Source organism: Hyperolius riggenbachi, chromosome 1 (assembly GCF_040937935.1).
Source record: "Hyperolius riggenbachi isolate aHypRig1 chromosome 1, aHypRig1.pri, whole genome shotgun sequence".
Taxonomy (NCBI): Eukaryota; Metazoa; Chordata; class Amphibia; order Anura; family Hyperoliidae; genus Hyperolius; species Hyperolius riggenbachi.
In genome coordinates, this window is record NC_090646.1 from 368,470,569 (window position 1) to 368,496,194 (window position 25,626).

The 25,626-nt window shown below is 41.9% G+C and overlaps 1 protein-coding gene across 8 annotated transcripts in view; it reads left to right on the forward strand.

Annotated features, from left to right (window-relative positions):
- Nucleotides 1-25,626, forward strand: part of PALM2AKAP2 (PALM2 and AKAP2 fusion) — a 387,246-nt gene that overhangs the window by 114,918 nt on the left and 246,702 nt on the right. For 6 of the 8 annotated variants that reach the window (XM_068234280.1, XM_068234282.1, XM_068234279.1 and 3 more), the window contains exons 4-6: nucleotides 17,485-17,599; nucleotides 21,349-21,370; nucleotides 23,602-23,703. In XM_068234280.1, the coding sequence (XP_068090381.1) occupies nucleotides 17,485-17,599; nucleotides 21,349-21,370; nucleotides 23,602-23,703 (239 nt within the window). Of the gene's footprint in view, nucleotides 1-17,484; nucleotides 17,600-21,348; nucleotides 21,371-23,468; nucleotides 23,704-25,626 lie in introns of those variants that run through there. The other 2 variants (XM_068234283.1, XM_068234284.1) reach the window with 2 other exon arrangements.

Below are 25,626 nucleotides of genomic sequence, written 5' to 3' on the forward strand. Positions count from 1 at the left end.
TTCCTCTAACTTTTGACAAAAAATAAAATATTCTATGAACTCATCATACACCTAACAGAATACCTTGGGGTGTCTTCTTTCTAAAATGGGGTCACTTGTGGGGTTCCTATACTGCCCTGGCATTTTACGGGCCCAAAACTGTGAGTAGTCTGGAAACCAAATTTCTCAAAATGACTGTTCAGGGGTATAAGCATCTGCAAATTTTGATGACAGGTGGTCTATGAGGGGGCAAATTTTGTGGAAGCGGTCATAAGCAGGGTGGCCTCTTAGATGACAGGATGTATTGGGCCTGATCTGATGGATAGGAGTGCTAGGGGGGTGACAGGAGGTGATTGATGGGTGTCTCAGGGGGCGGTTAGAGGGGAAAATAGATGCAATAAATGCACTGGGGACGTGATCGGAAGGGGGTCTGAGGGGGATCTGAGGGTTTGGCCAAGTGATCAGGAGCCCACACGGGGCAAATTAGGGCCTGATCTGATGGGTAGGTGTGCTAGGGGGTGACAGGAGGTGATTGATGGGTGTCTCAAGGTGTGATTAGAGGGGGGAAATAGATGCAAGCAATGCACTGGCGAGGTGATCAGGGCTGGGGTCTGAGGGCGTTCTGAGGTGTGGGCGGGTGATTGGGTGCCCACAAGGGGCAGATTAGGGTCTAATCTGATGGGTAACAGTGACAGGTGGTGATAGGGGGTGATTGATGGGTAATTAGTGGGTGTTTAGAGGAGAGAAGATCTGCGGGCGATCTATTGGTGTGGGTGGGTGATCAGATTGCCCGCAAGGGGCAGGTTAGGGGCTGTTTGATGGGTGGCAGTGACAGGGGGTGATTGATGGGTGGCAGTGACAGGGGGTGATTGATGGGTGATTGACAGGTGATCAGTGGGTTATTACAGGGAATAACAGATGTAAATATTGCACGGGCGAATTGATAAGGGGGGGTCTGAGGGCAATCTGAGCGTGTGGGCGGGTGATTGGGTGCCCGCAAGGGGCAGATTAGGGTCTAATCTGATGGGTAACAGTGACAGGTGGTGATAGGGGGTGATTGATGGGTAATTAGTGGGTGTTTAGAGGAGATAAGAGATGTAAACAATGGATTTGGGAGGTGATCTGATGTCGGATCTGCGGGCGATCTATTGGTGTGGGTGGGTGATCAGATTGCCCGCAAGGGGCAGGTTAGGGGCTGATTGATGGGTGGCAGTGACAGGGGGTGATTGATGGGTGGCAGTGACAGGGGGTGATTGATGGGTGATTGACAGGTGATCAGTGGGTTATTACAGGGAATAACAGATGTAAATATTGCACGGGCGAATTGATAAGGGGGGGTCTGAGGGCAATCTGAGCGTGTGGGCGGGTGATTGGGTGCCCGCAAGGGGCAGATTAGGGTCTAATCTGATGGGTAACAGTGACAGGTGGTGATAGGGGGTGATTGATGGGTAATTAGTGGGTGTTTAGAGGAGATAAGAGATGTAAACAATGGATTTGGGAGGTGATCTGATGTCGGATCTGCGGGCGATCTATTGGTGTGGGTGGGTGATCAGATTGCCCGCAAGGGGCAGGTTAGGGGCTGATTGATGGGTGGCAGTGACAGGGGGTGATTGACGGGTGATTGACGGGTGATTGACAGGTGATTGACAGGTGATTGACAGGTGATCAGGGGGGATAGATGCATACAGTACACGGGGGGGGGGTCTGGGGGGGGGGTCTGGGGAGAATCTGAGGGGTGGGGGGGTGATCAGGAGGGAGTAGGGGGCAGATTAGGGACTTAAAAATAAAATAGCGTTGACAGATAGTGACAGGGAGTGATTGATGGGTGATTAGGGGGGTGACTGGGTGCAAACAGTGGTCTGGGGGGTGGGCAGGGGGGGGTCTGAGGGGTGCTGTGGGCGATCAGGGGGCAGGGGAGGGGGAAATCAGTGTGCTTGGGTGCAGACTAGGGTGGCTGCAGCCTGCCCTGGTGGTCCCTCGGACACTGGGACCACCAGGGCAGGAGGCAGCCAGTATAATAGGCTTTGTATACATTACAAAGCCTATTATACTTGTTACATGCGGCGATCCGGGTGCTAGTAACCCGCCGGCGCTTCCGAACGGCCGGCGGGTTACAACGAACGGTGGGCGGAGCCAGTCCCCGGCGGCTGATCGCGTCACGAATGACGCGATCGCCGCACAGACACTCCCGCAGCCGCCCCCGCCGATGGGCGTATTGCGGTCGTTTGGGCCCGGTCTTTGCCGCCGCCCATCGGCTGGGGGCGGTCCTCAAGTGGTTAATACCTTAACTTTTTTGGCATCTTCTACTTTTAGAATATTTGCTGCACTTCAGCTTTCCCAACATATTGGTTTATTACTTGTAGTTTTGGGAGAACAACCTTCTAAAAATTCATTACCATCCTCTGCCCTATTTACTGGTTAGCTGACCCAGTTGTAACCGTACACCTGATACTTTGGTTTCACTTTTTTAGTGCCTGGTATTATTAGAGCTGTTATCATAAATGACAAGTGTTTGTATATGTATATGTGAATTGTATAAAAAGTAGTACTATTTTTTGTTTGTTCATTTGTTTTTTTATTAGTACCGGTTGGATGTGTTACAGGAATATACAGTAAGCCTACAGTATACAGATGCAATTTACTGTAAAGCAGTTCCACATTTGACCACAAGGTGTCCTGCAAAACCCAAATTATATTTATTTTCCTTCTCATTAGCTTCTCCTGTCCTGTATCCATTTAAACATCACATAACAAGCATAGTTTATGAAAAAAATGTGTGAAGTGTGTTTTTATGTGTTGTGTTTTAATAATATATTTTATGAGAATGGAATTTATTTTTATAAAGTCTAAACCTATGTGAATGTGTAAATGGAGCTCTAAGACGCCCTGGGCCTGATCCAATTCTTTTCCGAAGATTTCTCCGAGATCATTTTTCATCTTCTGTTTAAAATAACTCGTCAGCACTTTGCAATTGAAAATGTACCAACAAGTACATTTTGGGTGAAAAATTACTGTCAAAATTATTCTGAGTATCCTCCTGCTTGCTGGTAGCTCAAAGGGCATTTTATTTACATTGTGAAAATATCACCTAGGAGAAAACTTACTATAAAAAGGGAATTGGATCAGGCTCCCAGTGTTTGAAAATGAGCTGTCACTTTTAGGAAAGAAATCGGGGTTAACAGAGTAAGGGCCTGTACACACTGCGGCGCTTTTACAATCGCATGTGTTTTTTAATCTCAAGGTCTTTTGAAAAATCATGAAAATTGTGAACACCTGTACACACTGGTGCAATGTGATTTTTCTATTTTCATGAAGGCTTTGCGATTTAAAAATCACATGTGATTTTAAAAACGCAGCGCAAGCGCAGCAGTGTGCACGGGCCCTAAAGGCTGGTGCACACCTAGAGCGTTTCTGAGCACTTTTCAAAGTGCTAGCGCTTTGAAAAGTGCTTGGCTAATGTAGTTGTATGGGATGGATCTCACCAAAGTGATGTAATTTTTTTCCCAAGCGCAGCATTTTTGCAGCGATTCAGCCTCAATGTTAAGTATAGGAAAGTGGAAAATCGCTCTAAAAACCGCTAGAATACAGCGATTTTCCGAGCTTTTTTATACAAAAGCTGTACATTTGCAGCTCTACTGTACAAAAAAATAAAATAAAAACTGCTACACCAAAATGCTCCAAAAATCGCTAGGCATAGCTAGAAAATCGCTAGGCACATACCTAGAATCGCTTATAAAAATCACTTCTAAAAACGCTGAGCATTTGCAATTATGCTAGTACTTTTAGGTGTGCACCTACCCTAAGTCTGGTAAGGTGTGGGTTTCCTCTGGGCAGATTTCCTTCACTTCCCTTACCATTTGCCCTTTGCTTACTCCAGATTTCCCCTCAGTACCTAGCACTAACCCTAACTTATTACTATTCACCTTCCACATTACCCGATTTCCCTCTTCCACATCAACTGATTTCCCCTGCTTGAATCTTGCATGTAAACTTAACCCCTTCATTTCCAAGTGCTTAACATTAACCCTGACCTTAGACCTACTCTTATCCCTTTGTATGAGCCCTAACACTGAACTATCTCTCAAGCTATAATTCACCTGATCATTCAACCCCTTTATCCTTTCCCAAGGATTGCTTTTAGCACAGTTCACTCCAGAATGAACTGCAACTTTGCTGAAAATTATCATGGATTTTGTATTTTGCTTTGTTCAGAGGAAGCCCAGCGTCATGTTATTAAAATTGGCATTCAAGTTTTCTTGGGTCAGCTCACATGGGCAGTGACATAGCAATAGGGGATGCAGAGGTAGCGACCGCACCACAGCCGTTGGACCAGAGGGGCCCAGTAGGGGCCCTCCTTCAACCACTTTATTAGCTCTTTATTGGTGCTTTGCTGGTAATGATCACCTCTATATGTGCTTTGATTAGATGTAACCATTAATAGACTGTTCTCCTCCTCAGCTTACAACTCTCTGACACTACAGCTGTGCTTGGCGGGTTTTGGTGTTCCATATAAATTGTTATGTATAGAGAGCTTGAGGAGGCCCAATGTAAAACTCATCCTGGGGCCCAGAGCTCCTAAGCTACACTACTGCACATGGGTGTTTACCTGGTATTTCCCTGGCTGGTTAAACAAGCAAGAAACTGCAAGGAAAACATTGTTGACCAACATCAATTTATTCCATCATTACCATAGATTTCAGTTGGATACATTTTACAGGTGGTTTCTTGGCTTAACCTCTCAGGAAAATTTACACTTGCGCGGTGGGAATCGCCGCAAAATTTTTTTTCATGCGGAAGCGGATTTCGTATGCGGTTGTATGCAAATTTTCATGCGAATTCGCATACGATTTTGCATGGATGACTATGTATGCGAATTTAACCATGGCAGTGTCTGTGTGCTTTTCCAACAAAATCGTATGAGAATTCGCATGAAAATTCTGATACCAAAACCGCATGCGAATTTCCTATTAAATACATTGTATGCGAATCACATAGCAGTATGCGGTATGCAAATTCTGATGGCTCTGCCATGCAGATTTTTTTCTGCACAGAAAAACGCTCAGAAATCCTGACAAGTGGAAGCAGTCCCATCCACTTGTATTGTCTATGCGAATCTGCATGCAGGAAACGCATGCAGATTTGCTCTAGTGGAAACGGGCCCTAATACTAAACATAAGGCAATGGACTCAGTTTGTCAAATTGTCACTTAAAAATTCAGCAAGCTGGATCCTGTAAATGACCTCGACAGGCCTAAAGGGACACATATTAATGCTAGATTCTTGTATGTGTGAGGCTTAAGCCATTCTGGATTGTTTAACTTTAAACACAGGTTCTGCTGCTTTACTGTCCTTTTCATTTGCTGGGGAGGGGTTCCTGAGACTGGTTTTAATTTTTAGTAAATCCATCCCAGTGTGTTTATCAGAGGCATTACATGACCAAGCATAGTTCATTATTATTTTTTGAGTGGAGTTAGCTCACAGATAAAAATAGTCATGCTATTGTTTGGTCTGAATCACTCAGAGACTCTGTATTTAGGTACCAATTGTAAACATAGGCTTATGTTTAGTATATTTATTTCTGTATCTGCATCATTTGTGGCAGTGTTGTTTTGCATGCGTATATTTAGTGCCTTATAAAAGTCAGATCCTTTTTGTCTCTTCTGTGCCAGCATAACATGCTAAAATGTCTATTATTTTTGACATTTTAAATGGAGACAGATAAGGGTAGTAACTGTTCTTTTTCATTTGGCAAACGTTAGACAAGTAAAACAGGAAGTATGGGAATGACTCTTCCTACATTCATTTCTCTTGTTGAGAAACAACTGAAACATCTGAGGCTAGTTCCCACATAAAGTCCAGTCTCGTTCCAATTTTCCATGATACGAGCAAGGCTTTGTCACAATGTCCTTTTATAGTGTGCAAACAGACGCGCCTGTGCTGTGTCATCATCAGCAAAGCCCACCACCTGCTGAAATATCATTCTTTCTCCCTCCTGATAGACTGGAAGCATGCATAGGAATGTGTCTCCATAGATTCATGCAGCATGGAAACCACATGAAGCAAAATCATTTCAGCTGCTTAATAAGCAGTTTGTAATATTTACGGTAGTTCCTTATTTTTAGTTCTTTTTTTTCCATAGAATTTGGTCTGCTGTTGTGGACACAGATGCTGTAACCAAAATTTACATTTTAGTGGGTTAGTATCTGGTAATGAACTGCGTAACAAGACCACCAACAAAGATGAGGCACAGTTCACTTAGTAGTAGGAATGTTTGCCATAGCATCAATGTATCCCTCACCCTTTCACTATGTGTCTCTCTGTGTAGCAACCCATTGGAATATTAAAAACAGCATCTGACTATCTGAATCACCATAAGTCTTTTACTTATTGCTTCCCCTCACTTTATATTGGGTGGGACAGTCACAATTTGAATTACTGCTAGATGCCAGAAGGATGACTCCACAGGTGGCTTCTGGTTTCAGGATCTTCCCCATAATCATCATAGCCTTGCTTCTCTCTACAAAGTGTTTCATACTTTCTGACATAGCTCCTGTCTGGACCTCCACCCAGTGTAATGCAAGTCACAAAGAGCAAGGACCACTTTTCCCTTTTTATGCAGTAGAAAACACTATCACACAGCACGCTACTGAACAAAATGCTGCTTAATAGGGTTCAATAAACAGTATCTTATAGGCTGCCCCTACTGGCTCAGGAAAGTTAAAGGGGATGGGGATGCCATATATTGTATAAACTTAGAAAAACACTATTGTAAAATTTGTAAGAAGTATGTTTCTTCCGGAGTAAAATGCACTATAAATTACTTTTCTCCTATGTTCTGTCACTTACAGTGGGCAGTAAAGATCTGACAAGTTTTAGACTAGTCCATCTCTCCATGAGGGATTCTCAGTATTTCCTTTATTCATTACAAACGCATTCCCTGGAAAGGATCTATACAGTTGTTCCAGTCAGCCTCCCTCCTTGCTTGCACACTATTTTGGCAATTGGACTAAGCAATTGCTGGTCACTAAGTGCTTTTGAAAATATAGAAAACCCCCAAGAATCCCCCGGGAGGAGATGAACTAATCCAGAACCTGTCAAATCTGTCTGAATTTACAACCTATTGTATGTTACAGTGATGTGGGGAAGAAAATAAAATGATAGTGCATTTTACTCTGGAACAAATATACATATGCATACAATACATTTTAAATTGTACAATTTTTCCTTTAAATACAAGGATCATGGAGAAAGTAACAGACTTTGCTTTTATTTGCCCTACAAAGTATTATTTCTGTGTAATTTAACTTGCAACTGTCAGGGTAACCTCTTCTCTCACCTGATACAATTGCATTTAGCCATGTAGCTCCGTAATACCAGTTCACATGGTCTAAGATATGCGGGGGTGCTCTGGAAGAGAAGGGCGACAAAGCCTCCCTCTCTCCTACCAAGCTCTTGTCCATATCATGGACAAGAGGCTCTTCCCCACCTCTGGTGCCCAGGAGCAGAAGGGTTACGTATACAGTACATCCTGAGGGGTTTATGCAGAATCTGAAAGCCTCCTTTAATAAGTGGAACCCCAGATGTCCTGCCCCTTCCAGGTAAATAGGTAAAGAGGGTCAATTTTTACGCTATACCTATTTATTGTAAAAAAAAAAAAAGTACAAATAATTTCGTCTCTTTCCTTACTCTCTTTCTAGCCTTTCTTTTTCTTTGTTTTTTTTGTTTTGTTTTTGTTTGTTTTTTGTCTTATTTTTCTTTTTTTTATAATTATAAAATTCTAGAAATAATAATAATTACATTTTTTATCGTGACTTATTTTTCTTAACATTGGTGTGTGTGTGTGTGTGGGGGGGGGGGGGGGGGGGGGTCAGCCTACAGGTGGGCAGATTTGAATGATTTAGTTTATTGAATATCTGTTGCCAGATGACGCGGATAGCATAGGTTAAACGTTTCAAGCATATTTCAGCTTACCTTTTATATGTGATTAATACATATCTGTTTTAACGGGAGTGTAGCAATAGCCATAACAACCATAGAAGCTGCTATGGGGCTCTGGAGCAAAAGGGGCCCAGGTGGTATCTGATGGATTTACTATTAACTTTCATGTATTCCTCCTCACTCACTTTAGCTCAGTGCCCATGGGCAATAAGCAGTGTAGATTGTATGAGAATGTAAATAGCCCGGTTAACTCATATTCATATTGTAGAGGCAAGTGAAATTGCTCAAGTGTGCCTACATTTGATGGCCCCACTAAAGTTTTGCTATGGGGCCCCATAATCTCTAGCTAAGCCACAGTACCTAACTGTATATTTGCATGCCTGTGATGGTTTAGCTACAACTATGATAGCTGATTATTGCATGCTCTGTATGTTATTTTGATTACTTTTTTTCTTGGGAAAAAAAGTAAAAATAAATCTATATTGGGGGAAAAACTCTTCTCTTCTCCTTTAATTCTTCTTTTACTTCCATCTTCTTTCTTAAAGGATACCAGAGCCCAAATGAAAATGAATGGATGAAAATGAATTGCTGCCCCTCTGATAATTGCCCTCCGGCCCCCTATTCCTGGCCGGCCAGGTTGAGATTCAGTGTGCCTGCATCTGCCGGGCTGATAGCATCCTACAGCGCTTGACTGTGGCCTGTGGCACTCTGCACATACGTGTTACGTTAGCGACACATTCAAAGATGCTTCTGCTGGGGCTCCTAGTAAGAAGAGGCTGGCGGGTCACATGGGCGGCACACAGCGATCAGAGGGCTACAAATCAAAGTGATTGGAAGCCTGCTGGCTCTCACAGTGGACATCGGGTACCTGCGCATTTCCCCGGAAGTGAAGCAGCAGTGCCATGGTGCTGAAGAACAGCACCACAGCATAAAGCTTCACTTCCCATCGCATGGGATTAGGGAGCAATGTTCAGGCTTTCACCTGAGTAATGCTTCCTAACACTCAGCCATCGTATGAGTGAAAAGGCAATAAGATTTGTCGGTAATCCTTGTGCGGTGGCCAGGTGATAAGCAGCTCGCATGTGCAACCTACTTACTAACTGAAATAGCATCAGGCCCAGTGTGTCTAAAATAAAATGTTTCCTTAAAAGAAAAAAGAAAAAAAAATGACTGTTATTGGTATAAACTAGATGTTGAACTAAAAAAAATGCCCTTTTAATTAAAATCTTGGTGTATATTTGGTTCAGTTCAGGCTTTGTGGAGTAGTTGAATGACAAATGTGCATATATCTTTATCTTGCTGGAACTTTATCCCTCTTGCAGCTGACTGCCATTGACAGACTATGATAGAACTACTGGAATATGTGGAATGTAGGGTGCAGCAGTCATTTGACAAATGCTGCATGAATAAGCACAGTGCAATGTTTGGGATGATAGCGCGGGACCTACAGCTGATTGCCGCTGTGGATAATCGTACTGCAATCTGTCGCAGTAGCTGTACATACTTACACCCTCATCTCAGCCCCATTGTTTTCGCTGAGAATTGAGAGAAGAGGGGTGGGATACAACACTGATCAGACCAATCCAACAAACAATTTTACCCCAAGTGATAATAACTGGCAGGCGGGGTCTGTCCATTGCTGTAAAACAGACATTTCCGCTGTAGTGGGAACCGACCTTAAGCGACAACATAACCACTAATGCTAATAAACCTGAATCTTGCCTGTACATCTTTTCTGAAACTTCAACCCAACCTTTAAACTTGTCTGTAAGCTTGTACTGACTGCTAAACCAAACTTCAAGCCTTAATCCATAACGGGAACCTGAGGCTGCTCGGCCCCTCACAAACTCCCCAGGTGGCTCCTGTTCCCCGCTGAATGGCCCACTGGATGGCTGAGTTGCGCATGCGCGGCCTACTGGTGCAGAACGCTCCCGGCTATGGGAGTGCGACAGGGGCGCACACACGCCCGAGCACGATGAAGTGCGTCTCGGCCAGGCTACCAGGATATCCAGCTGGCGACAGGAGCCACACGGGGAGACGGTGTGGGACTGATCGGTCTCAAGGGGGCTTAAGGAAGCCCAAGGTAAGTATGGTACCTGAGGTTGTTTTTGCCTCAGGTACACTTTAACTTGATCCCTAAATTGAAATATAGCCCTTAACTTAACCCTAAAGGTGCCCACTAATGATGCAATCTTGATTGTACAATCTTACCATTCTTATGTGAAATGAGGGACTACCTAATGTATACATTCACAGTATATTCATTCAGTTTACTCTCCTTCCACATAGATCTAGAAAGATTGCACAATCAAGACTGTATTATTAGTGGGCACCTTAAAACTTCAAATTTCATCCAATATCCAAACCTTCAAGAAGAGTCAAAAGAAAATATGAAACCCAATATATGTCTGAAGTAACTATTAAACAAAATATAAATTAAGTAAAACTGATCGAAGCAATGTTCTAATTTCACCTAATGGAAGACAAACAAAGGGATAAGAGCATACAAGGTTATGTTAACCTCTTTTTCTCTCTATTTGTCACTTTTAATGAATAAAAAGGAGCTGACAACATAATTAAGCAGATATTGCACTATTCCCTTGGAGCAGACATGCAGCGGTCATTGAATGCAGATGAGCTACTTATATGGCAGAGAAAAAGTCTTCTCACTGCTCTGTTTGTTAGCAGTGGCATTCACGTGGTGCCATTAGAAAAGGACAACTATACCATCTTTATTCTCTTTTAAAAGGTTGTGTGCCATACTGATGTTTGGGCTTTATTACGTTCTGAGCCCCGCATCAGCAGTAGTATGGAGCCAGTAGAAGAGAGAGTTAGAACATCTGATCTGCATACCGGTCTTGTCTCACAGAATCAAAAGTTATTGGAGAAAAAAGCTCAAAAGCTAGCCAAGCAGTGGTTTACATAGGAAGCCAGCAAATGCACCCACTATTTTCCTTTCACTTTAGGGTTCCTGTAAGCTACCCAAAATGCCTAACCCAAACTTAACCTCTTATCTCACCCTAATATACATTTAGTTTTAAATCTTTTATTGTCCATAGCAAAATAGAATGATACAAATACTCTGTTCAATAAGCAGGTCATTAGAAATTAGAATCAGATATTGTGTTTGCCACATAAAAAAATAGGGCCAATACAACAAATACAATTTGTTCATGTTTCGGGGGTCAAGTTATCATGGTTACAAACTTGTAAAAGTAGCTCTGTGTGTGTGTGTGTGTGTGTGTGTGTGTGTGTGTGTGTGTGTGTGTGTGTGTGTGTGTGTGTGTGTGTGTGTGTGTGTGTGCGTGCGTGTGTGTTAAAAAACAAACACATTTTATTAAATAAAATGTATAAATAAAAAAAAAACACAAAAAACAATGAAACAGAACACAACAGAACAGAAAGCTCTGTTGGTGGCAAGTAAAGGGGGGGATCCATTTGTGAGCTAAGTTGTATGGCCCTGCAGTGAGCAGTTAAAGCTGCAGTGGCCTGAATTGTAAAAAGTAGCCTGGTAATGGGGTTGGGGGGAGGCGCTAGGGTTGGAGCCAGTGGTCCTGAAGTGGTTAAAGGGAAAAATTGGAGAAAACAATCATTATTTTTAAGTTTTTGGTCATTTTAGTTTTTAAATGCTACATGCTGCCATAATTAAAATCCATGTATTTTATTTGCCCATTTGTACCGGTTATTACACAAATTAAATTATGTCCCTATCACAATGTCTGGCGCCAATATTTTATTTGGAAATAAAGGTGCATTTTTTCAGTTTTGCAACCATCACTATTTACAAGCCCAGAATTTAAAAAATAATAGTAATATACCCTCTTGACATACATATTAAAAAAGTTTAGTCGCCAAGGTAACTATTTATGTATTTTTTTCTTTTCTTTTTTTATTATACAAAAAAATGTTTGGGGTACCTTGCGGAGTGTGTGGGAGGGAAGGCATTAATTTTACATAATTTTTACTTTTGGGTCTGTGTATGAAAATCAATGTATGTAGGTGTAATTTTACTATATGGCCACAAGATGTCCTCAGTAAAAAATGTTATGCGTCCTGTAAGCTTATTATTACGCTTGCAGGAGGTGAAGGGTGGGTGGGGAACTTTTTTTTTTCCAGAATGATTGCGGCTTCTCATATAGGCCGCCAATCATCGCAATGGGGACTGCGTACCCATTCATTGATCTCCGGGCGAGCGGGCAGTGATGTGATGAGCGCAGGAGCCTGCCCACGAGCGAGCGGGAGCACGGACAGTGGCAGCAGGGATAGATATATCTACTCCCCAGGCATGATATATAGATATATAGATATATTATCCCCAGGCGCCGAAGTGGTTAAGATTTCCTATTAATGCATCAGCATTTATTTGTCAACACAGTATGGTAAAAAAAATGTTTTGTGAAGTAATGACAGTTATTATCACATTGAAAACTATATGGTATTCGTTCTGTGTTTAATGAAGTTATCTGAAGAGTGGAATTCAGTGAACTGCTGTTTATAGTCCTGTTCACTGCCCATGCTTGGCAGAAATCAACCAGATAAAAAGTAGAGTGCCCAGTATCTGACAACGTAGCTAAGTACTGGGGAATATCACTCTTAACAATAACAGGAAACAAGTGAGGGTGGATGCTTTAAACCCAACACATCCCACAATGCAAGAGTTTTCCTGGTCAGTCTCAATTTCCCAGACACACTTAAGCTAACCTTGAATCAGTCCCTCAGGAACAACACATCCCTAGCAATTTATTCTGCAGTTTCACTGACAGGGCAGCTTAGCTTTGAATTTCTCTGTTTTCTTTTATTCATTGCTAATAATGACACAGTGGATATTGCCAGGCTTCTTTATAAGAAAGCATTCCATCATTTTCAGCTCTCTGCAAGTTTATTCTGCTGTAGCTTAACCTGAGGAAAAAGCTCAACTTCAGATACTTATCTAAATATTTCATCTGACAGCTTAAGGCTGGCTAAATACACTACAGTGTGGCCAGTCGACAATCTAGAATTAGTACTGGTGTCTAAAGAGATCATTTTCATGGTTCAGCATGTTGGGTCTGTAACCTTTTGGGGACCACTAAGCCGCACCTGTGGCTGTCTAAGCCTGATGTGGAGTAGGATTTACGCCACCTGCCATTTTAGCTCCCGACACGATCGTGCGCACCTAGAGGGGAGATTAAGCTGTCATGACAGCTGACATCTCCACTCAGTGATCAGGACCCATTGCGATTAGCTCCCGATCACGTGAGCACTACAATCGTCGGCAGATCGTAGTGATCACTAACAGAGCAGCGGTGGTCTGAGTGGAAGCAGAGAATCCACTCAACTTCCTGACATTCCCCCGGTGATCGTCGCACCCCTCCACTCTGGCCGGCATCCCCGCTAGCTCTGAAGTAAGTGTCAGGTCCCTGCTTGATGATGTTGTCAAGCCGCGACCCGGAACTTAATGGCAGTGCGAGCAAAGATGCTTGCGGCCAGAGTGGAGGGGGCTAGAGCTGCTCATCGCTGGAGCCTGTGAGGTGAGTAATGGCTGCTGGCAATACGGAGGACACCTGGCCACACAGGGGACACCATGCCCAGCCATCTATAGTGGAGGTCCGGCTGCCTGACCCCCCCCTAAGGCGCCCCCCCGCATTTAAAATGACCTGGTCCTTAAGTGGGGTTAGGCAGACGGTCCCCAAAGGGTTAAAGTGTACCCAAGCCGAAGCTCGGGTACAAAATCACATATTTACCTAAGAAGAGAGAAGCCTCTGGATCCTATAGAGGCTTCCCATGGTGTCCTCTGGTCAGAATCAGGAAATTTTGGCACCTGGGACTAATGGAATATATGGGTGCCCCATAGGTACTAATGCAAAATATCGGCTATTGGGCACCAAACAAGAATTTTGGGCAACAGATAAATAGCGAGCAACAGGGTCTGTCCAAACAAAAATTTTTGTTTTGAGAATGAGTGTTTTGATTTATATCTTTTTGAAATTTGTTTTCAGAATTATTATATCCTAAATTATTGTTTTGATCTTGATTATCTTAGAAATATATTTATTTTATAGATGATATTTTGCAATTTTATTACCATAATTTTAGCATATTTATTATTCTATCTCAGACAAAGATGAAAAAATGATAAAAATATTGTTATAGACAATATCTTCAAAATTTCGTCTATACGTCTATATCACCCTTTTTTCATGGCGCCCTTATTTGATGTATGCCTTCCGGTCCCCCGTTGCCGCTTGCGGACTCTATGAAGATTACCGACATGGGCTTGTCGGTTGTCTGATGCCCACAAAATACAAACTAACTGATCTTGTTTTTCTTTTTGCACACTACATACATCGTAGCAAGTTATAGTGTTTCAGTGTATTTGTACACTTTGGGTGATTAAACCTAGAAGGAAGGCAAAAGATCAAGTGATTCATAGTTTCCATCTAGCATTTTGAGTTTCCATTTCAAAATCCTCCCTTTAAAATGATGAATACTCCCAAAGTACTTTACAAAAATGACATCATTAATGATTTCCTGTGGGAAAAGGCCTTCACCCACTTATCACTACAAGACCATGACTAATGTGCCAATCTCTGAAGGGTTTGAAAAAGAAATAAAGTTATCTTTCATTGAATGGGAATCCATTTAGGTAAGAGCAAACAAGCTGCTGCTAAGGGGAAAAGTTTAGGCTGACCATTGGTCTTGAAACAATGGGTGTTGTGATTCTTCCGCTGCAGAATTTTGTGAGAATCCATCTGAAAAACAAACAAACTATGATATGGAGTAGTGAAGTGTTTACAGATGACCCATGTCACATAAAAAATGTGTGACATGCCTTCTTGGGAGAAAATATTCCTTGCAGTTACATTTGAAAGGCATCCTTGGAAACATTATCGTCTCATTTAGTCCAATGGCATTGTACTCATGTAGAGTTCCTGATTTTATAGAACCCTTCTGGACTGGACATAATTGAGGAACGATGACCTGACTAATTGAATATTGTCTGCTTTTAGATGGTACATGTTTGGTTCATATCAGAACATATCGAAGGATTGTTAACAGGGTACATAATTAGTAATTAGGCCATTTTAAATAAATCCAGGGAAGCCTAGAGTAGATTTTTCAAGTGGTCCTGAACTGCCACTGATATTCTGTATGCAGAATTAACTTTTTCCAATCCAATTTCCGGATCACTTACCCTCCCCCCAGCACTTTTTTTTTTTGCTGAGCAGGGGGTACAGGGGTGATCAAGAGAGTGGTGCATTGGCAGGGATCTAGAGCAAGGAGGTGACCCAGTATCAGGGGAGGGGGCAGGGCTGGCGCCAGCTTACACACTGTAATTCATCCCTTTGCATGCTCCCCAACATAATTTCATAATTAGGTGGTGGTGGAGGGGATCAAAGTGTCGGACTTTGTTCAACACTTTAATTCACATAGGGTGACACAGTGGCGGACTAGATCCAGCAAAATCAGTGCTAGGGCCCAAGTGCACCCACGGAATATATCAATTAAGTAGTGCAGCATTGGTGGATGGGATGGCGGAACATGCCGGATTTTATCCTTCAACAGTGCCACCTATTGGCAACCATTTGTCATGTTTGACATGTCGGACCAATGCAGAAAAAGTTTATGGTCCAACATAGGATTGGAATGTGTCAATGCTCCAGCAGCATTGGTTGTGGTAACACATGAGGCTCAGCTGAGCATACTGGAGATTTATATCAGGCAGCTTCAGCCAGTCTGTGCTTCTCTACCTCTCTGCAACCAAAGAATGTGTCTTTTCTCTTTCATAAATCTTTATTAAACAGGCTGTGCCTGTAACAAAGGTGGCTTCCTTGATTAAGGGCTAATTATTACATAGTAACCAATATTGAGTTTAAAATAAAAAGCATAATAAAAGAAGAGATCCAGGATGCATATTGTTAGTAAGGCTGTTATGACCTATTAGTACTGCAGCCAATACTGTGACAGAAACGGACTCTACTATACATGCCGGTATTTACAGATGAATTAAATCATTAGGCATTATTTGCCCTAATTTAGTAGCTGAGTAGTTTTAAAATATCCTTTATTCTGGCATTGTTACAAGCCTGGACATCTGGAATCCGGAAATTTTTAATGTTTCCTAAACACGTGTCAAAATATAATGGTTAATCTAAGGAAGAAAACAAAATATCTTCCCTTGTTATTGCACATATGAGGAAGGAAGTTATTCCCAATCTATGTTCAACAATCCTCTGTTAACTGTAAAAACATACGACGATGTAGAAAGAGCTTCATCTGCAGTTTGATGGAGGCACAATTGTACAGTTTAATTTTGAACTTGGTATTTATTTCAGAGATACACAACTATTACAAGTAGTTTCAGGTAGAACAATGTGTGACGTGTTGCAGCCAACCAGAACTAATTTGAATGACCTTGCATTAGGAACTTGACATATGCCTGGTTCCACAGAAAGCTGTAGCAATAGTGGAGATGCTGCCCTGAGTGAACAGTCAGATTGTTTGTTGAAACACATATTCTGATTGGAGACAGCTATCCTATTTTTGATCCAGGTTTCTTTACAGGTGGATAACTGCTTTGCACAGCCATTTACAAATACTATATACAGTAGTTGATTGAGATGGTGGATAAGCAGTAACTGCCTATATGCGTATTGGTTTCACTGCCTAAGCCAGTGATCTGCAAACTTGGCTCTCCAGCTGTTAAGGAACTACAAGTCCCACAATGCATTGCAGGAGTCTGACAGTCCCAGTCATGATTCATAAAGGCAAATGCATTGTGGGACTTGTAGTTCATTAACAGCTGGAGAGCCAAGTTTGCAGATCACTGGTCTAAGTAATAAGTAGGTATAGTCAATGTAAATAATTCCAAGTTGATGCAGTATTATGCAAATTTTGTATGCATATTTATTCAGCTTGAAAATGAGGCAATCACATTTTGCCAAGGTGGAATTCGATTTTCATGCTGCACACTTTTGCATAATTGGGCCTTAACTCAAAAGAGTTGCATCTTGGCAGCTCTGGTATTAGAGCCATGGTTCTAAGCAGACAAATTATAATGTGCTATACAAGGCAACATTAAAATAATGCATCCTGTTTTATTATATAGTATATTTCCTAAGACTAAGAAGCCACAAATAGAGAAAGGTTATGGACCCTGTGGCAAGTTCTTGGCTATGCTATATTACCAATTGCTCTTCTGTACTAACTGATATTTATCTATATAACTTGTAGTTTTCCAGTGAAAGGTTATGCAAAACTAATGTGTTAGAAGGCCATAAAGATATGACCAAATCCTGCTGTATATGATAAGCATATTTCATCTTATCTCAAGATTTATTTCATTATCTTTCAAGCGGAGGTGCAAAATAGTTGGCTGCTTATTGTTAGTATGCTGAGAATGCACTTGTATAATTATATGATTCTATATTGGAGCTGTTGCACTGTATATCATCATGTAGGTATATTTTTGTTGCTGCATCAATAAAATGATATGTTAAGAAAAAAAAGGGAAAAAAAATAATTGCAGCTCATTGACTATATTTATGTCATTATTGCTACTATACTTTCTTCCTTTTGTGTTTTCCAGGCTTGAGTGTGATATTGAAGGACTAGAAAGTGAAGAATCACTAATATCTGCCAAAGAACAAATCCTAAGAGAAAAGCTCAAACAGACGGAAGTGTCATTTGTAGATTTGCAAAAGGTAAACTTGCTTTAAATTCTGTTATCCATGACTTACTTACTGATAGTGTGTCCAAACCCCAATGCATTTCTAAACAGATCTGTATTTGGGCATCTTTGAACATGTGTGTTACTGCAGTTGTAGTAGGCTGATTATTAAGATAATAAAGAGAGTTGCAGAATTCGTTATCCAGTTTATATCCTGTTATAATTAGTTCGACTGTGATCATCATAGCAGGAATGATGCCCTTCAGGCAAGCGATAGTCACATACAGAAACAGTAAGCTAGCACACTGCTCTGTATATCAGGACACTGCTCACTGTATGAACAGGGAAGCAGTGTATGTGTATGCACATTTCCCCAATCCATTATCAGACACCATACTGCTTGCACTCCTTGACATCTTTAAACCCTTCTTCCCATGTTCTCTGAATTTACCCATAGAGGCAGAGCTGTTGAACATGGCATTCTGCCCTTTTTACTTAACGACTCCATGTGATCCATAACATACTGTATCTTCAAAAGTAAAGAACAAGAGGCTGGTGCCTACCTCTAGAGGCCAGGAGGAGGCGAGGGTAATAGTATGGGGACAATAATATGTGAAATCTGGATGCTCGTTTTCATAAGGAGGCCTTTAGGTAACCTCCCCTTTCCCCAGGGGTCTTCTGTTTTCATCTCTGCTCTTTTCTTCATTTTTGCTTATGTGAGCCCTGTCACCAGCATTTGAATTTCCAGGCTGGAGTACCATTAGTCTGTTTGTGTGGACCAATGGGACCCACTGGCAGGAAACTCAAGTCAGCCCGAATTAGCTAAACTGGGTTTATTAAAAAAAAAACCTTTAACTGCAGGTATGTGGACATGACTGCAATTGCACAACTACTCAGTAACTTTTAATTGATAACAGAGCTGAAGCATATAGTAAAAATTAGGGGGAGCAGGCATGTATATGTAGCAGTCCTATTGCCCACTGCACACGGGTGCGATCAAGGACTCGCACAGCTGTGTCAGGGCCTATGCACGAATGCCCAACCTGGCCAGGAAGTATCCGTAGGGGGGGGGGGGATCATTTTCCAGAGAAAGGAAGGGTGCAGAGGAGATCGGTTGAGCTGTGGGCATGAGGCCTGCTTCATATATATGCCTGCTCTCCCTGTTTTTACTATATGTTTCAGCTCTGGTATCCTTTAAAGTGAACCTTAAACCTGGAGGGGGGAAGTTTCACTTACCTGGGGCTTCCCCTGCGGTGTGTGGCTTTGCTTTTGTGTGCTGCTTTTCCTCAGGTGGTCATCTCATTGCAGTTTGTGCTTTGTAATCATATGCCTTCATAAGGAAGTTGTCCCTACGCGGGTCTTCGTCTTTTCACGGCTCAATTTTCGGTGGCAGAGAGTACAGATGGCATTGCTCTTATCTCAGGCAGACACACAAAAAAATGTCCACACCGCTGAGCCCTGGGATGATGGCACTTTGGTGATGGCTGCCGACGGAGTGTTAAGTGGGGTGCCAGAATCAGAGCAGGAGGAAGATATGTCACGCTTCCGTGCGGAAGCTGAGGAAGATGAGGTGTTCTGTGTTAAAGAGTCAACTACGTCCTGACAAGATTGGGGGTTGATGGCACGTGCCTTCTTCTGAACACTGTGCTTTGGTCGAGGGCCGTACAAAATCACGACAGCGTGACCTCGAACAGACCTGCCAGGTGGCCTGCCTCTTGTTTTGTCCATATTGGAGGGGATGAAGTTAAAGGTATGCACTGACTTGGCTAATACAATGTACGGTCACACAGGTGCAGTTAACAGGTATGCAGTGACTGGTGGTATTAAATAGCACACTGCATGCGCTCACGTGGGTAGGTGGTTGCACTGAAAAACAGGTAGGTATATGCAGTGATTGGTATTACAAATGTGCACCTGTCACACACACTTACCGTGAACAAGTGCAATGACTGGTGGTATTAACAATGCGTGCGCTCACGTAGGTAGGTGGGTGCACTGAACAACCAGTAGGTATATGCAGTGCTGCTGGGTATTACAAATGTGCACCTGTCACACAAACGTACCGTGAACAGGTACAGTGACTGGTGGTATAAAATAGCACACTGTGTGCGCTCACGTAGGTAGGTGGGTGCACTTAACAACAGGTAGGTAGGTATATGCAGTGCTGCTGGGTATTACAAATGTGCACCTGTCACACACACACGTACCGTGAACAGGTGCAATGACTGGTGGTATTAACAATGCGTGCGCTCACGTAGGTAGGTAGGTGTACTAAACAGTGAACAGGTGCAGTGATTGGGATTACAAATGTGCAGCTGCCTGCCACACACATAGGTAGTTACTGAATGTGCTGGGCCTGGCAGTGGCACAGTAGAAATTAAGGGGCCAAAGGCCAGCTACGACTGACTAACAGGCCTGTATATAAATATAATGCAAGTGGGCCACACACAAAAAAAAAAATAGATCACAAGAACAAGATTAGTTCTCAAAAGAGCTGTTGAGGGGTGCTTTTTTAGCAATAACAATCAGCAAGGAGCAAGCTAACAAGCCTACAAGAGCCTAACTAAGCTTTCCCTATGAGAGTCTGCAGCAGCTCTCCCTTCTCTAATTACTGCAGGCACACGAGTGAGTCCAATGCCTGACACCGCCTGCCTTTTATAAGGGGGTAGGGCCTCCAGGAGGGAGTGTAGCCTAATTGGCTACAATGTGCCTGCTGACTGTGGTGTAGAGGGTTAAGATGACCCTAATGATGTACTATGGGGGCGAATCGCACTTCCGGAAAAGTTTGCTGCTCTCCGTGATCGCGAACCCCGGGAAGTTCGCCGGCGAACCGTTCAGGCCAACTCTAGTAATAATTAACAAACTATTTCCCATCCCCTTCTTGCACCTCTGACACTGTGGAAATCCTTGGCAGGTTTTGGTGCGCCGTATCAATTGTTATGTATTGAGTGCTTGGGTGGGCCCCATGTAAAATTGCCCCGGGGCCCATAGCTCCTTAGCTACGCCACTGTAATTAAATAAAAAACATTAACAATGTGAACTCTCATCACTTCAACAGAAAGGCAGCCAATAAAAATGTCTTGCTGTGCCAGACCCTTCCACTTCCTTTTCCTCACTGAACCTATAAAGGGGAAACTTCTATTACATCATGGTAACAGTCTTTTCTTGGCAATGTAACCTGCCAAGAAATGCTGCTATAGCTGGATTGCTAAGATACTTATGTTCACAGAGATAACTATGTACTCTCTCAGATTACAAATACAAATGTTGTGTTGGATTGTTAAAAGACGTCAAGCAGAAGCTGCATACACTATATTCTAACTTAAAGCAACCATTCAGCTCCATCTAGGCTGAGAATCAAGCATGGGTACAGCTGTGCCTGACCATGTTTACCGATCTGGCATGATTGACAGAGAAGTGTGAGTGCAAGTAATTAGTGTTTATATTTAAAAGCCTTGCACTCACACTTCTCTGTCAATCATGCCAGATCGGTAAACATGGTCAGGCACAGCTGTACCCATGCTTGATTCTCAGCCTAGATGGAGCTGAATGGTTGCTTTAAGTTAGAATATAGTGTATGCAGCTTCTGCTTGACGTCTTTTAACAATCCACCACACCTGATCTCTAAATAATGCCAGCAAACAAGCATTGGATGAAAGCATTATTTTCTCACTTACCCTGCCTGATGGAATGATGGATGGTGTTGTAATATTTATGAAATGCATGCTGTATGTAATGCTAAAGTTATTAAAATAACTGAAATATCTATTTTTATTTTCGCAGAGTTTATCAAATCAAGATAAAGGTGAGATATTTTATGTTAACGGTTATGTAAACTTTGTTGAACTATGTCAAACTTTAGTACCTGAATTACTGTCTCTCTATAAGGCTACTTCCACACTGGGGCGTAGCAATGTACATCTTGGAAAAAAGATCACAGCGGAGGGGAAAGTCACATTGTGCCGTACCACGCATATGATGAAGCATGCGGTACATAAAAAATATGCTTCTTTGCAGCTGTAAATGTAGCTCGTGTTATTTTGACTTATTCCGCCATGCCGTGCTGCTAACACACCAATGTGGCTGCAACATTACAATAGGTTGTGGTTACATTGCGATTATATTGTTCATTGCAACTCAATGTGTAAGTGTGAAAGTATCCTAAAGCCAAGGAAATAAAGATGACAGCCACTATGAACCTCTCTGTTTGATTTTTCTTTAAATCAGACGTAAAGTTTTGCAAAATACATCAAATATTTACCTCAATAGAGGGAAGCCTCTGGATATATCATAGGCTTCCTTAACCACTTTCGGACCACGGGGCTCTGGCCTTTTAAGGACCAGAGCCCCCTTTTTTTGAACTCCAGCTGTGATGAATGTGATTGGCTCACAGTGATCAGAGTCAGAAGCTAATGAAATCAGCATGCGCATGGAGCACAGCTGTCAAGCAGGACAAAGCGGCACCAGAACAGTGGGATTGACGGGAGCGTGCTGCAGGGATTGTGAAACCTATGCCCTGTCAGAGCTGCATAGCCATGCACAGGAAGTAGATTTCAATTACGATGGTATGGAAAGGGTTAATCTTCTTGCACCCTTCCAGCACTGAGTCCCTCTGAACATAGTCAACAAAATTGCTGAATAAGATTCTCCTGGCTGCGCTCCCATCTGTGTACTAATGGCTTTTTCCTCCATGCATGAGCGGCTTGTGGAGGGAAAATGTGCCTGTTTCTACTACAGGCTAAGATCATTTGTGATCCAGGTGTCCAAAATGGTTTAAGAAACTGTATTAAAAGGACAAAAATAACCTATTTACAAGGCTACTGAATGGTTACCATATAGAATAAGCTGCCATAAAAAAAGAAATAAAGCCCTATTTTTATGTTACAAATATGAATAGTGTGGAAAGGGTTTAGAAATGTTGGGAGTATTGCTGTGTGTGTCATTGTTGGTCAGGAATTCTAACCCTCTGCTTCATTGCTGCATCTTTCACTCCAGTTTGGACAGGAAATGATAGAAATTCTCACTCATGGGGACAGCAATGTCCTTTGTATTCTACTTTTTAGTAACTACATTGGATAACCTTATTTAGTTTGGTTGAAAAAAGACATCCATCCATCAAGTTCAAGCACAAAGAAAAAAAAAAAGAGGAGAGCTATTTATAGCTTTGACACATTACTGCTAAGTGTTGCTTGTGTATTATCACTTATATCCCTATCTCAGAGTGCAATGGATACCATGAGCTGCTGATATGGACACAGAATTTAGGTATTTATAGCAGCAGTATTAAAATAAAATTAAGAATTAGTCACTGAATAAATGACTGAATTCAGTGGCGTAGCTAAGACGCTGTGGGTCCCAATGCAAGTTTTACAGTGGGGCCCCCCAAGCACTCTATTCATAACAATTGATACGACGCACCAAAACCTGCCAATGGCAACTACAGTGTCAGAGGTGCAAGAAGGGGATGGGGAACTGTTTGTTAATGATTACCACAATTCAAAGTATCTATAGAAGTGATTATTTTGAGCACAGGACACATAGAGAGCTAATACTGCAGTTGAGGGAGGGCCCCAAGGGCCCAGATGCGGTCGCAACCTCTGCAACCCCTATTGCTACGCCCCTGACTGAATTAAATGATTTACAATGATCTGAATTTCAGCCTTAATTTCACGGTGTATGTAGCTTGTATTGTATAATAGTATTTGACTAAAAAAAAGTTAATATAACTTTAAATAATTTATTTAGATACAGGTTACATCACTGGCTGTATCAAATCTAGAAGTTCCCCAATACCACATGAACCTATTACAAAGCTTGAGGGAGCTGGACCTGTTCCCTCCTACCTCAGCTAGTCTATTGAACTCCAATCACAAGGCAATGATTTTGCACTTTGTGCCCTCTGATCCAACTGTTCAGTAGAATGCTCGGATGGCTATTGTGCAAGCTGACAAGTTAGCTCTCTACTGCTGTCTAAGCACAGCTGTGCCTGCAGGGCTCCACAATGTTTCTAACTTTGTTTGCTTTCTCCTGTTTCAGATGTGGTGAACTATATCTACTCCCAGATCCCTGACCTCACCAACCTCCACTCTCATCATCAGGAATCTTCCCTGGTTAGCGACGGGACAAAAAAGCTTCCTAGTAAGTATATCACACCTTGTTACTGAACTTTCTACATTGTCTGCAAAATAATCAGTAGTTTAAGACATTTGGCAAATCATGTTATGTGTTGCGGGCTATTGTACATACTGGCCCCAATTTACTAAGCTTCGACAAGGTGGAGAACAGCAAAGGGCCTTCATGATCCAGAAAACCTGGCCTGAATTTTCCAGACATAATAAACAGTCACAAGTAGACACTTGCAGTGCTAAATTTTTGTAGTTAAACAGCTGTCTTTTATTATTACAAGAAAGTTTTCATTGCTGGTGGGTACATGTTGCTGTAATTGCACAGCAGCTTAATATTTTAGCAATTCACACTATGCACTGATATGACTCAGGCAAGTATTGCAAACTTTTACTGTAATGTTTATTAATCAACTCAGGCCAGATTGTTTGCATCATGAGTGCTGTGTATTGTTTGAGAAAACTGGAGAACCTTAGTAAATCTCATCCATTGTTTAAAAGAGTATTCCTTTAACCCTTCTTCTGTCACATGTAACAAACTTGAATTCAGTTTTCTGGTAAAAGATATATGGGTATTGCGTGCCCTCTCTTTTCAACTTAAACCATGCCGTTTTCCAGTTACAAAAGTGTTTATTTACTTCTACTTAACTCTACTGAAAATTATACTTTGATCAGTACAGTAATATCTTTGCATTACAGGTTTTAGCTCTCTTTTAACACTTGCATGTCATTCTTACTATTTTATTTCTTAGTAATTACTCATCACTAGTCTGTACTCCTCTGTGCTCAGTGTTTCCTGCAGTGCTGATAAATAGCACATAGAATAATAGTAGAGAGGAATACTTTACAAAAGTAACAGGAAGCGGAGAATTTAGATGCACATTTTGCAGAATACCCTGCAGATAGTTTACTGTCAGTATAGGCAGAGTGTTTATTATGGTGCTGATGTATAAGTATTATAAAATGTGAGAAAACAATAGTAATGCAAATACTGTATATTGCATTACTGAACATTTCTAATAATTTTAAAGAGGATCTCCAATCAGTGAACATAATGTAATGAACAAAAGTGCTTAATTTTTCCAATAATTATGTATAAATTGTTTAGTCAGTGTTTGCCCATTGTAAAATCTTTCCTTTCCCTGATCTACATTCTGACATTTATCACATGGCGACATTTTTACTGCTGGCAGGTGATGTCAGCGGAAGTTGCTGCTGCTTGCTTTTTTTGGCAGTTGGAAACAGCTGCTATTTCCCACAATGCAACAAGGCTCCTACAGTGTGATGTCAGCACCATGGTCCTGACATTACACTGTGGGAGGGGTTTCACCACATTATCAGCCATACAGAGCCCCTGATGATCCGTTTTAGAAAAGGAAAAGATTTATCATGGGAAAGGGGGTATCAGCTACTGATTGGGATGAAGTTCAATCCTTGGTTATGGTTTCCCTTTAAGTATGCTTAAATAAAATACACTAATATTTATTTCAACAAACATTTTTCGGGAGCCTTATCTTATTAAGCCTGGAAAGTTAAATAGGAATATTTACTCACATGAGATGCAAGCTGCATACACATGCTATATTTTTATTGTTGACAATAGTTGTCTGGGATTGCCTTGGCTTAAATGTAACAGCAGTACAGATGTCTTATCAATGTAGGTTTGTGAGACATCGTGATGTATCGCTAAACAACGCATGGACACTATTACCTTTTACTCTTTCACTTACCACAGGAGCCACTCACCTGTCTGCTGCTCATGGTTCTCTCTCTTCTCTTTGTAGAACAGAACCAGCTGCTCATCTGTAGCCGGGCAGTGTGTTTGTACATTGCTTGCCTTGTTCAAAATCCCCTAGGCAATCAACAACAATTGTTATGCCTTCCTAAAACAGAAGGTATTTGCAATAATTCATGTTGGAGCCATATTAATCCATGCCAT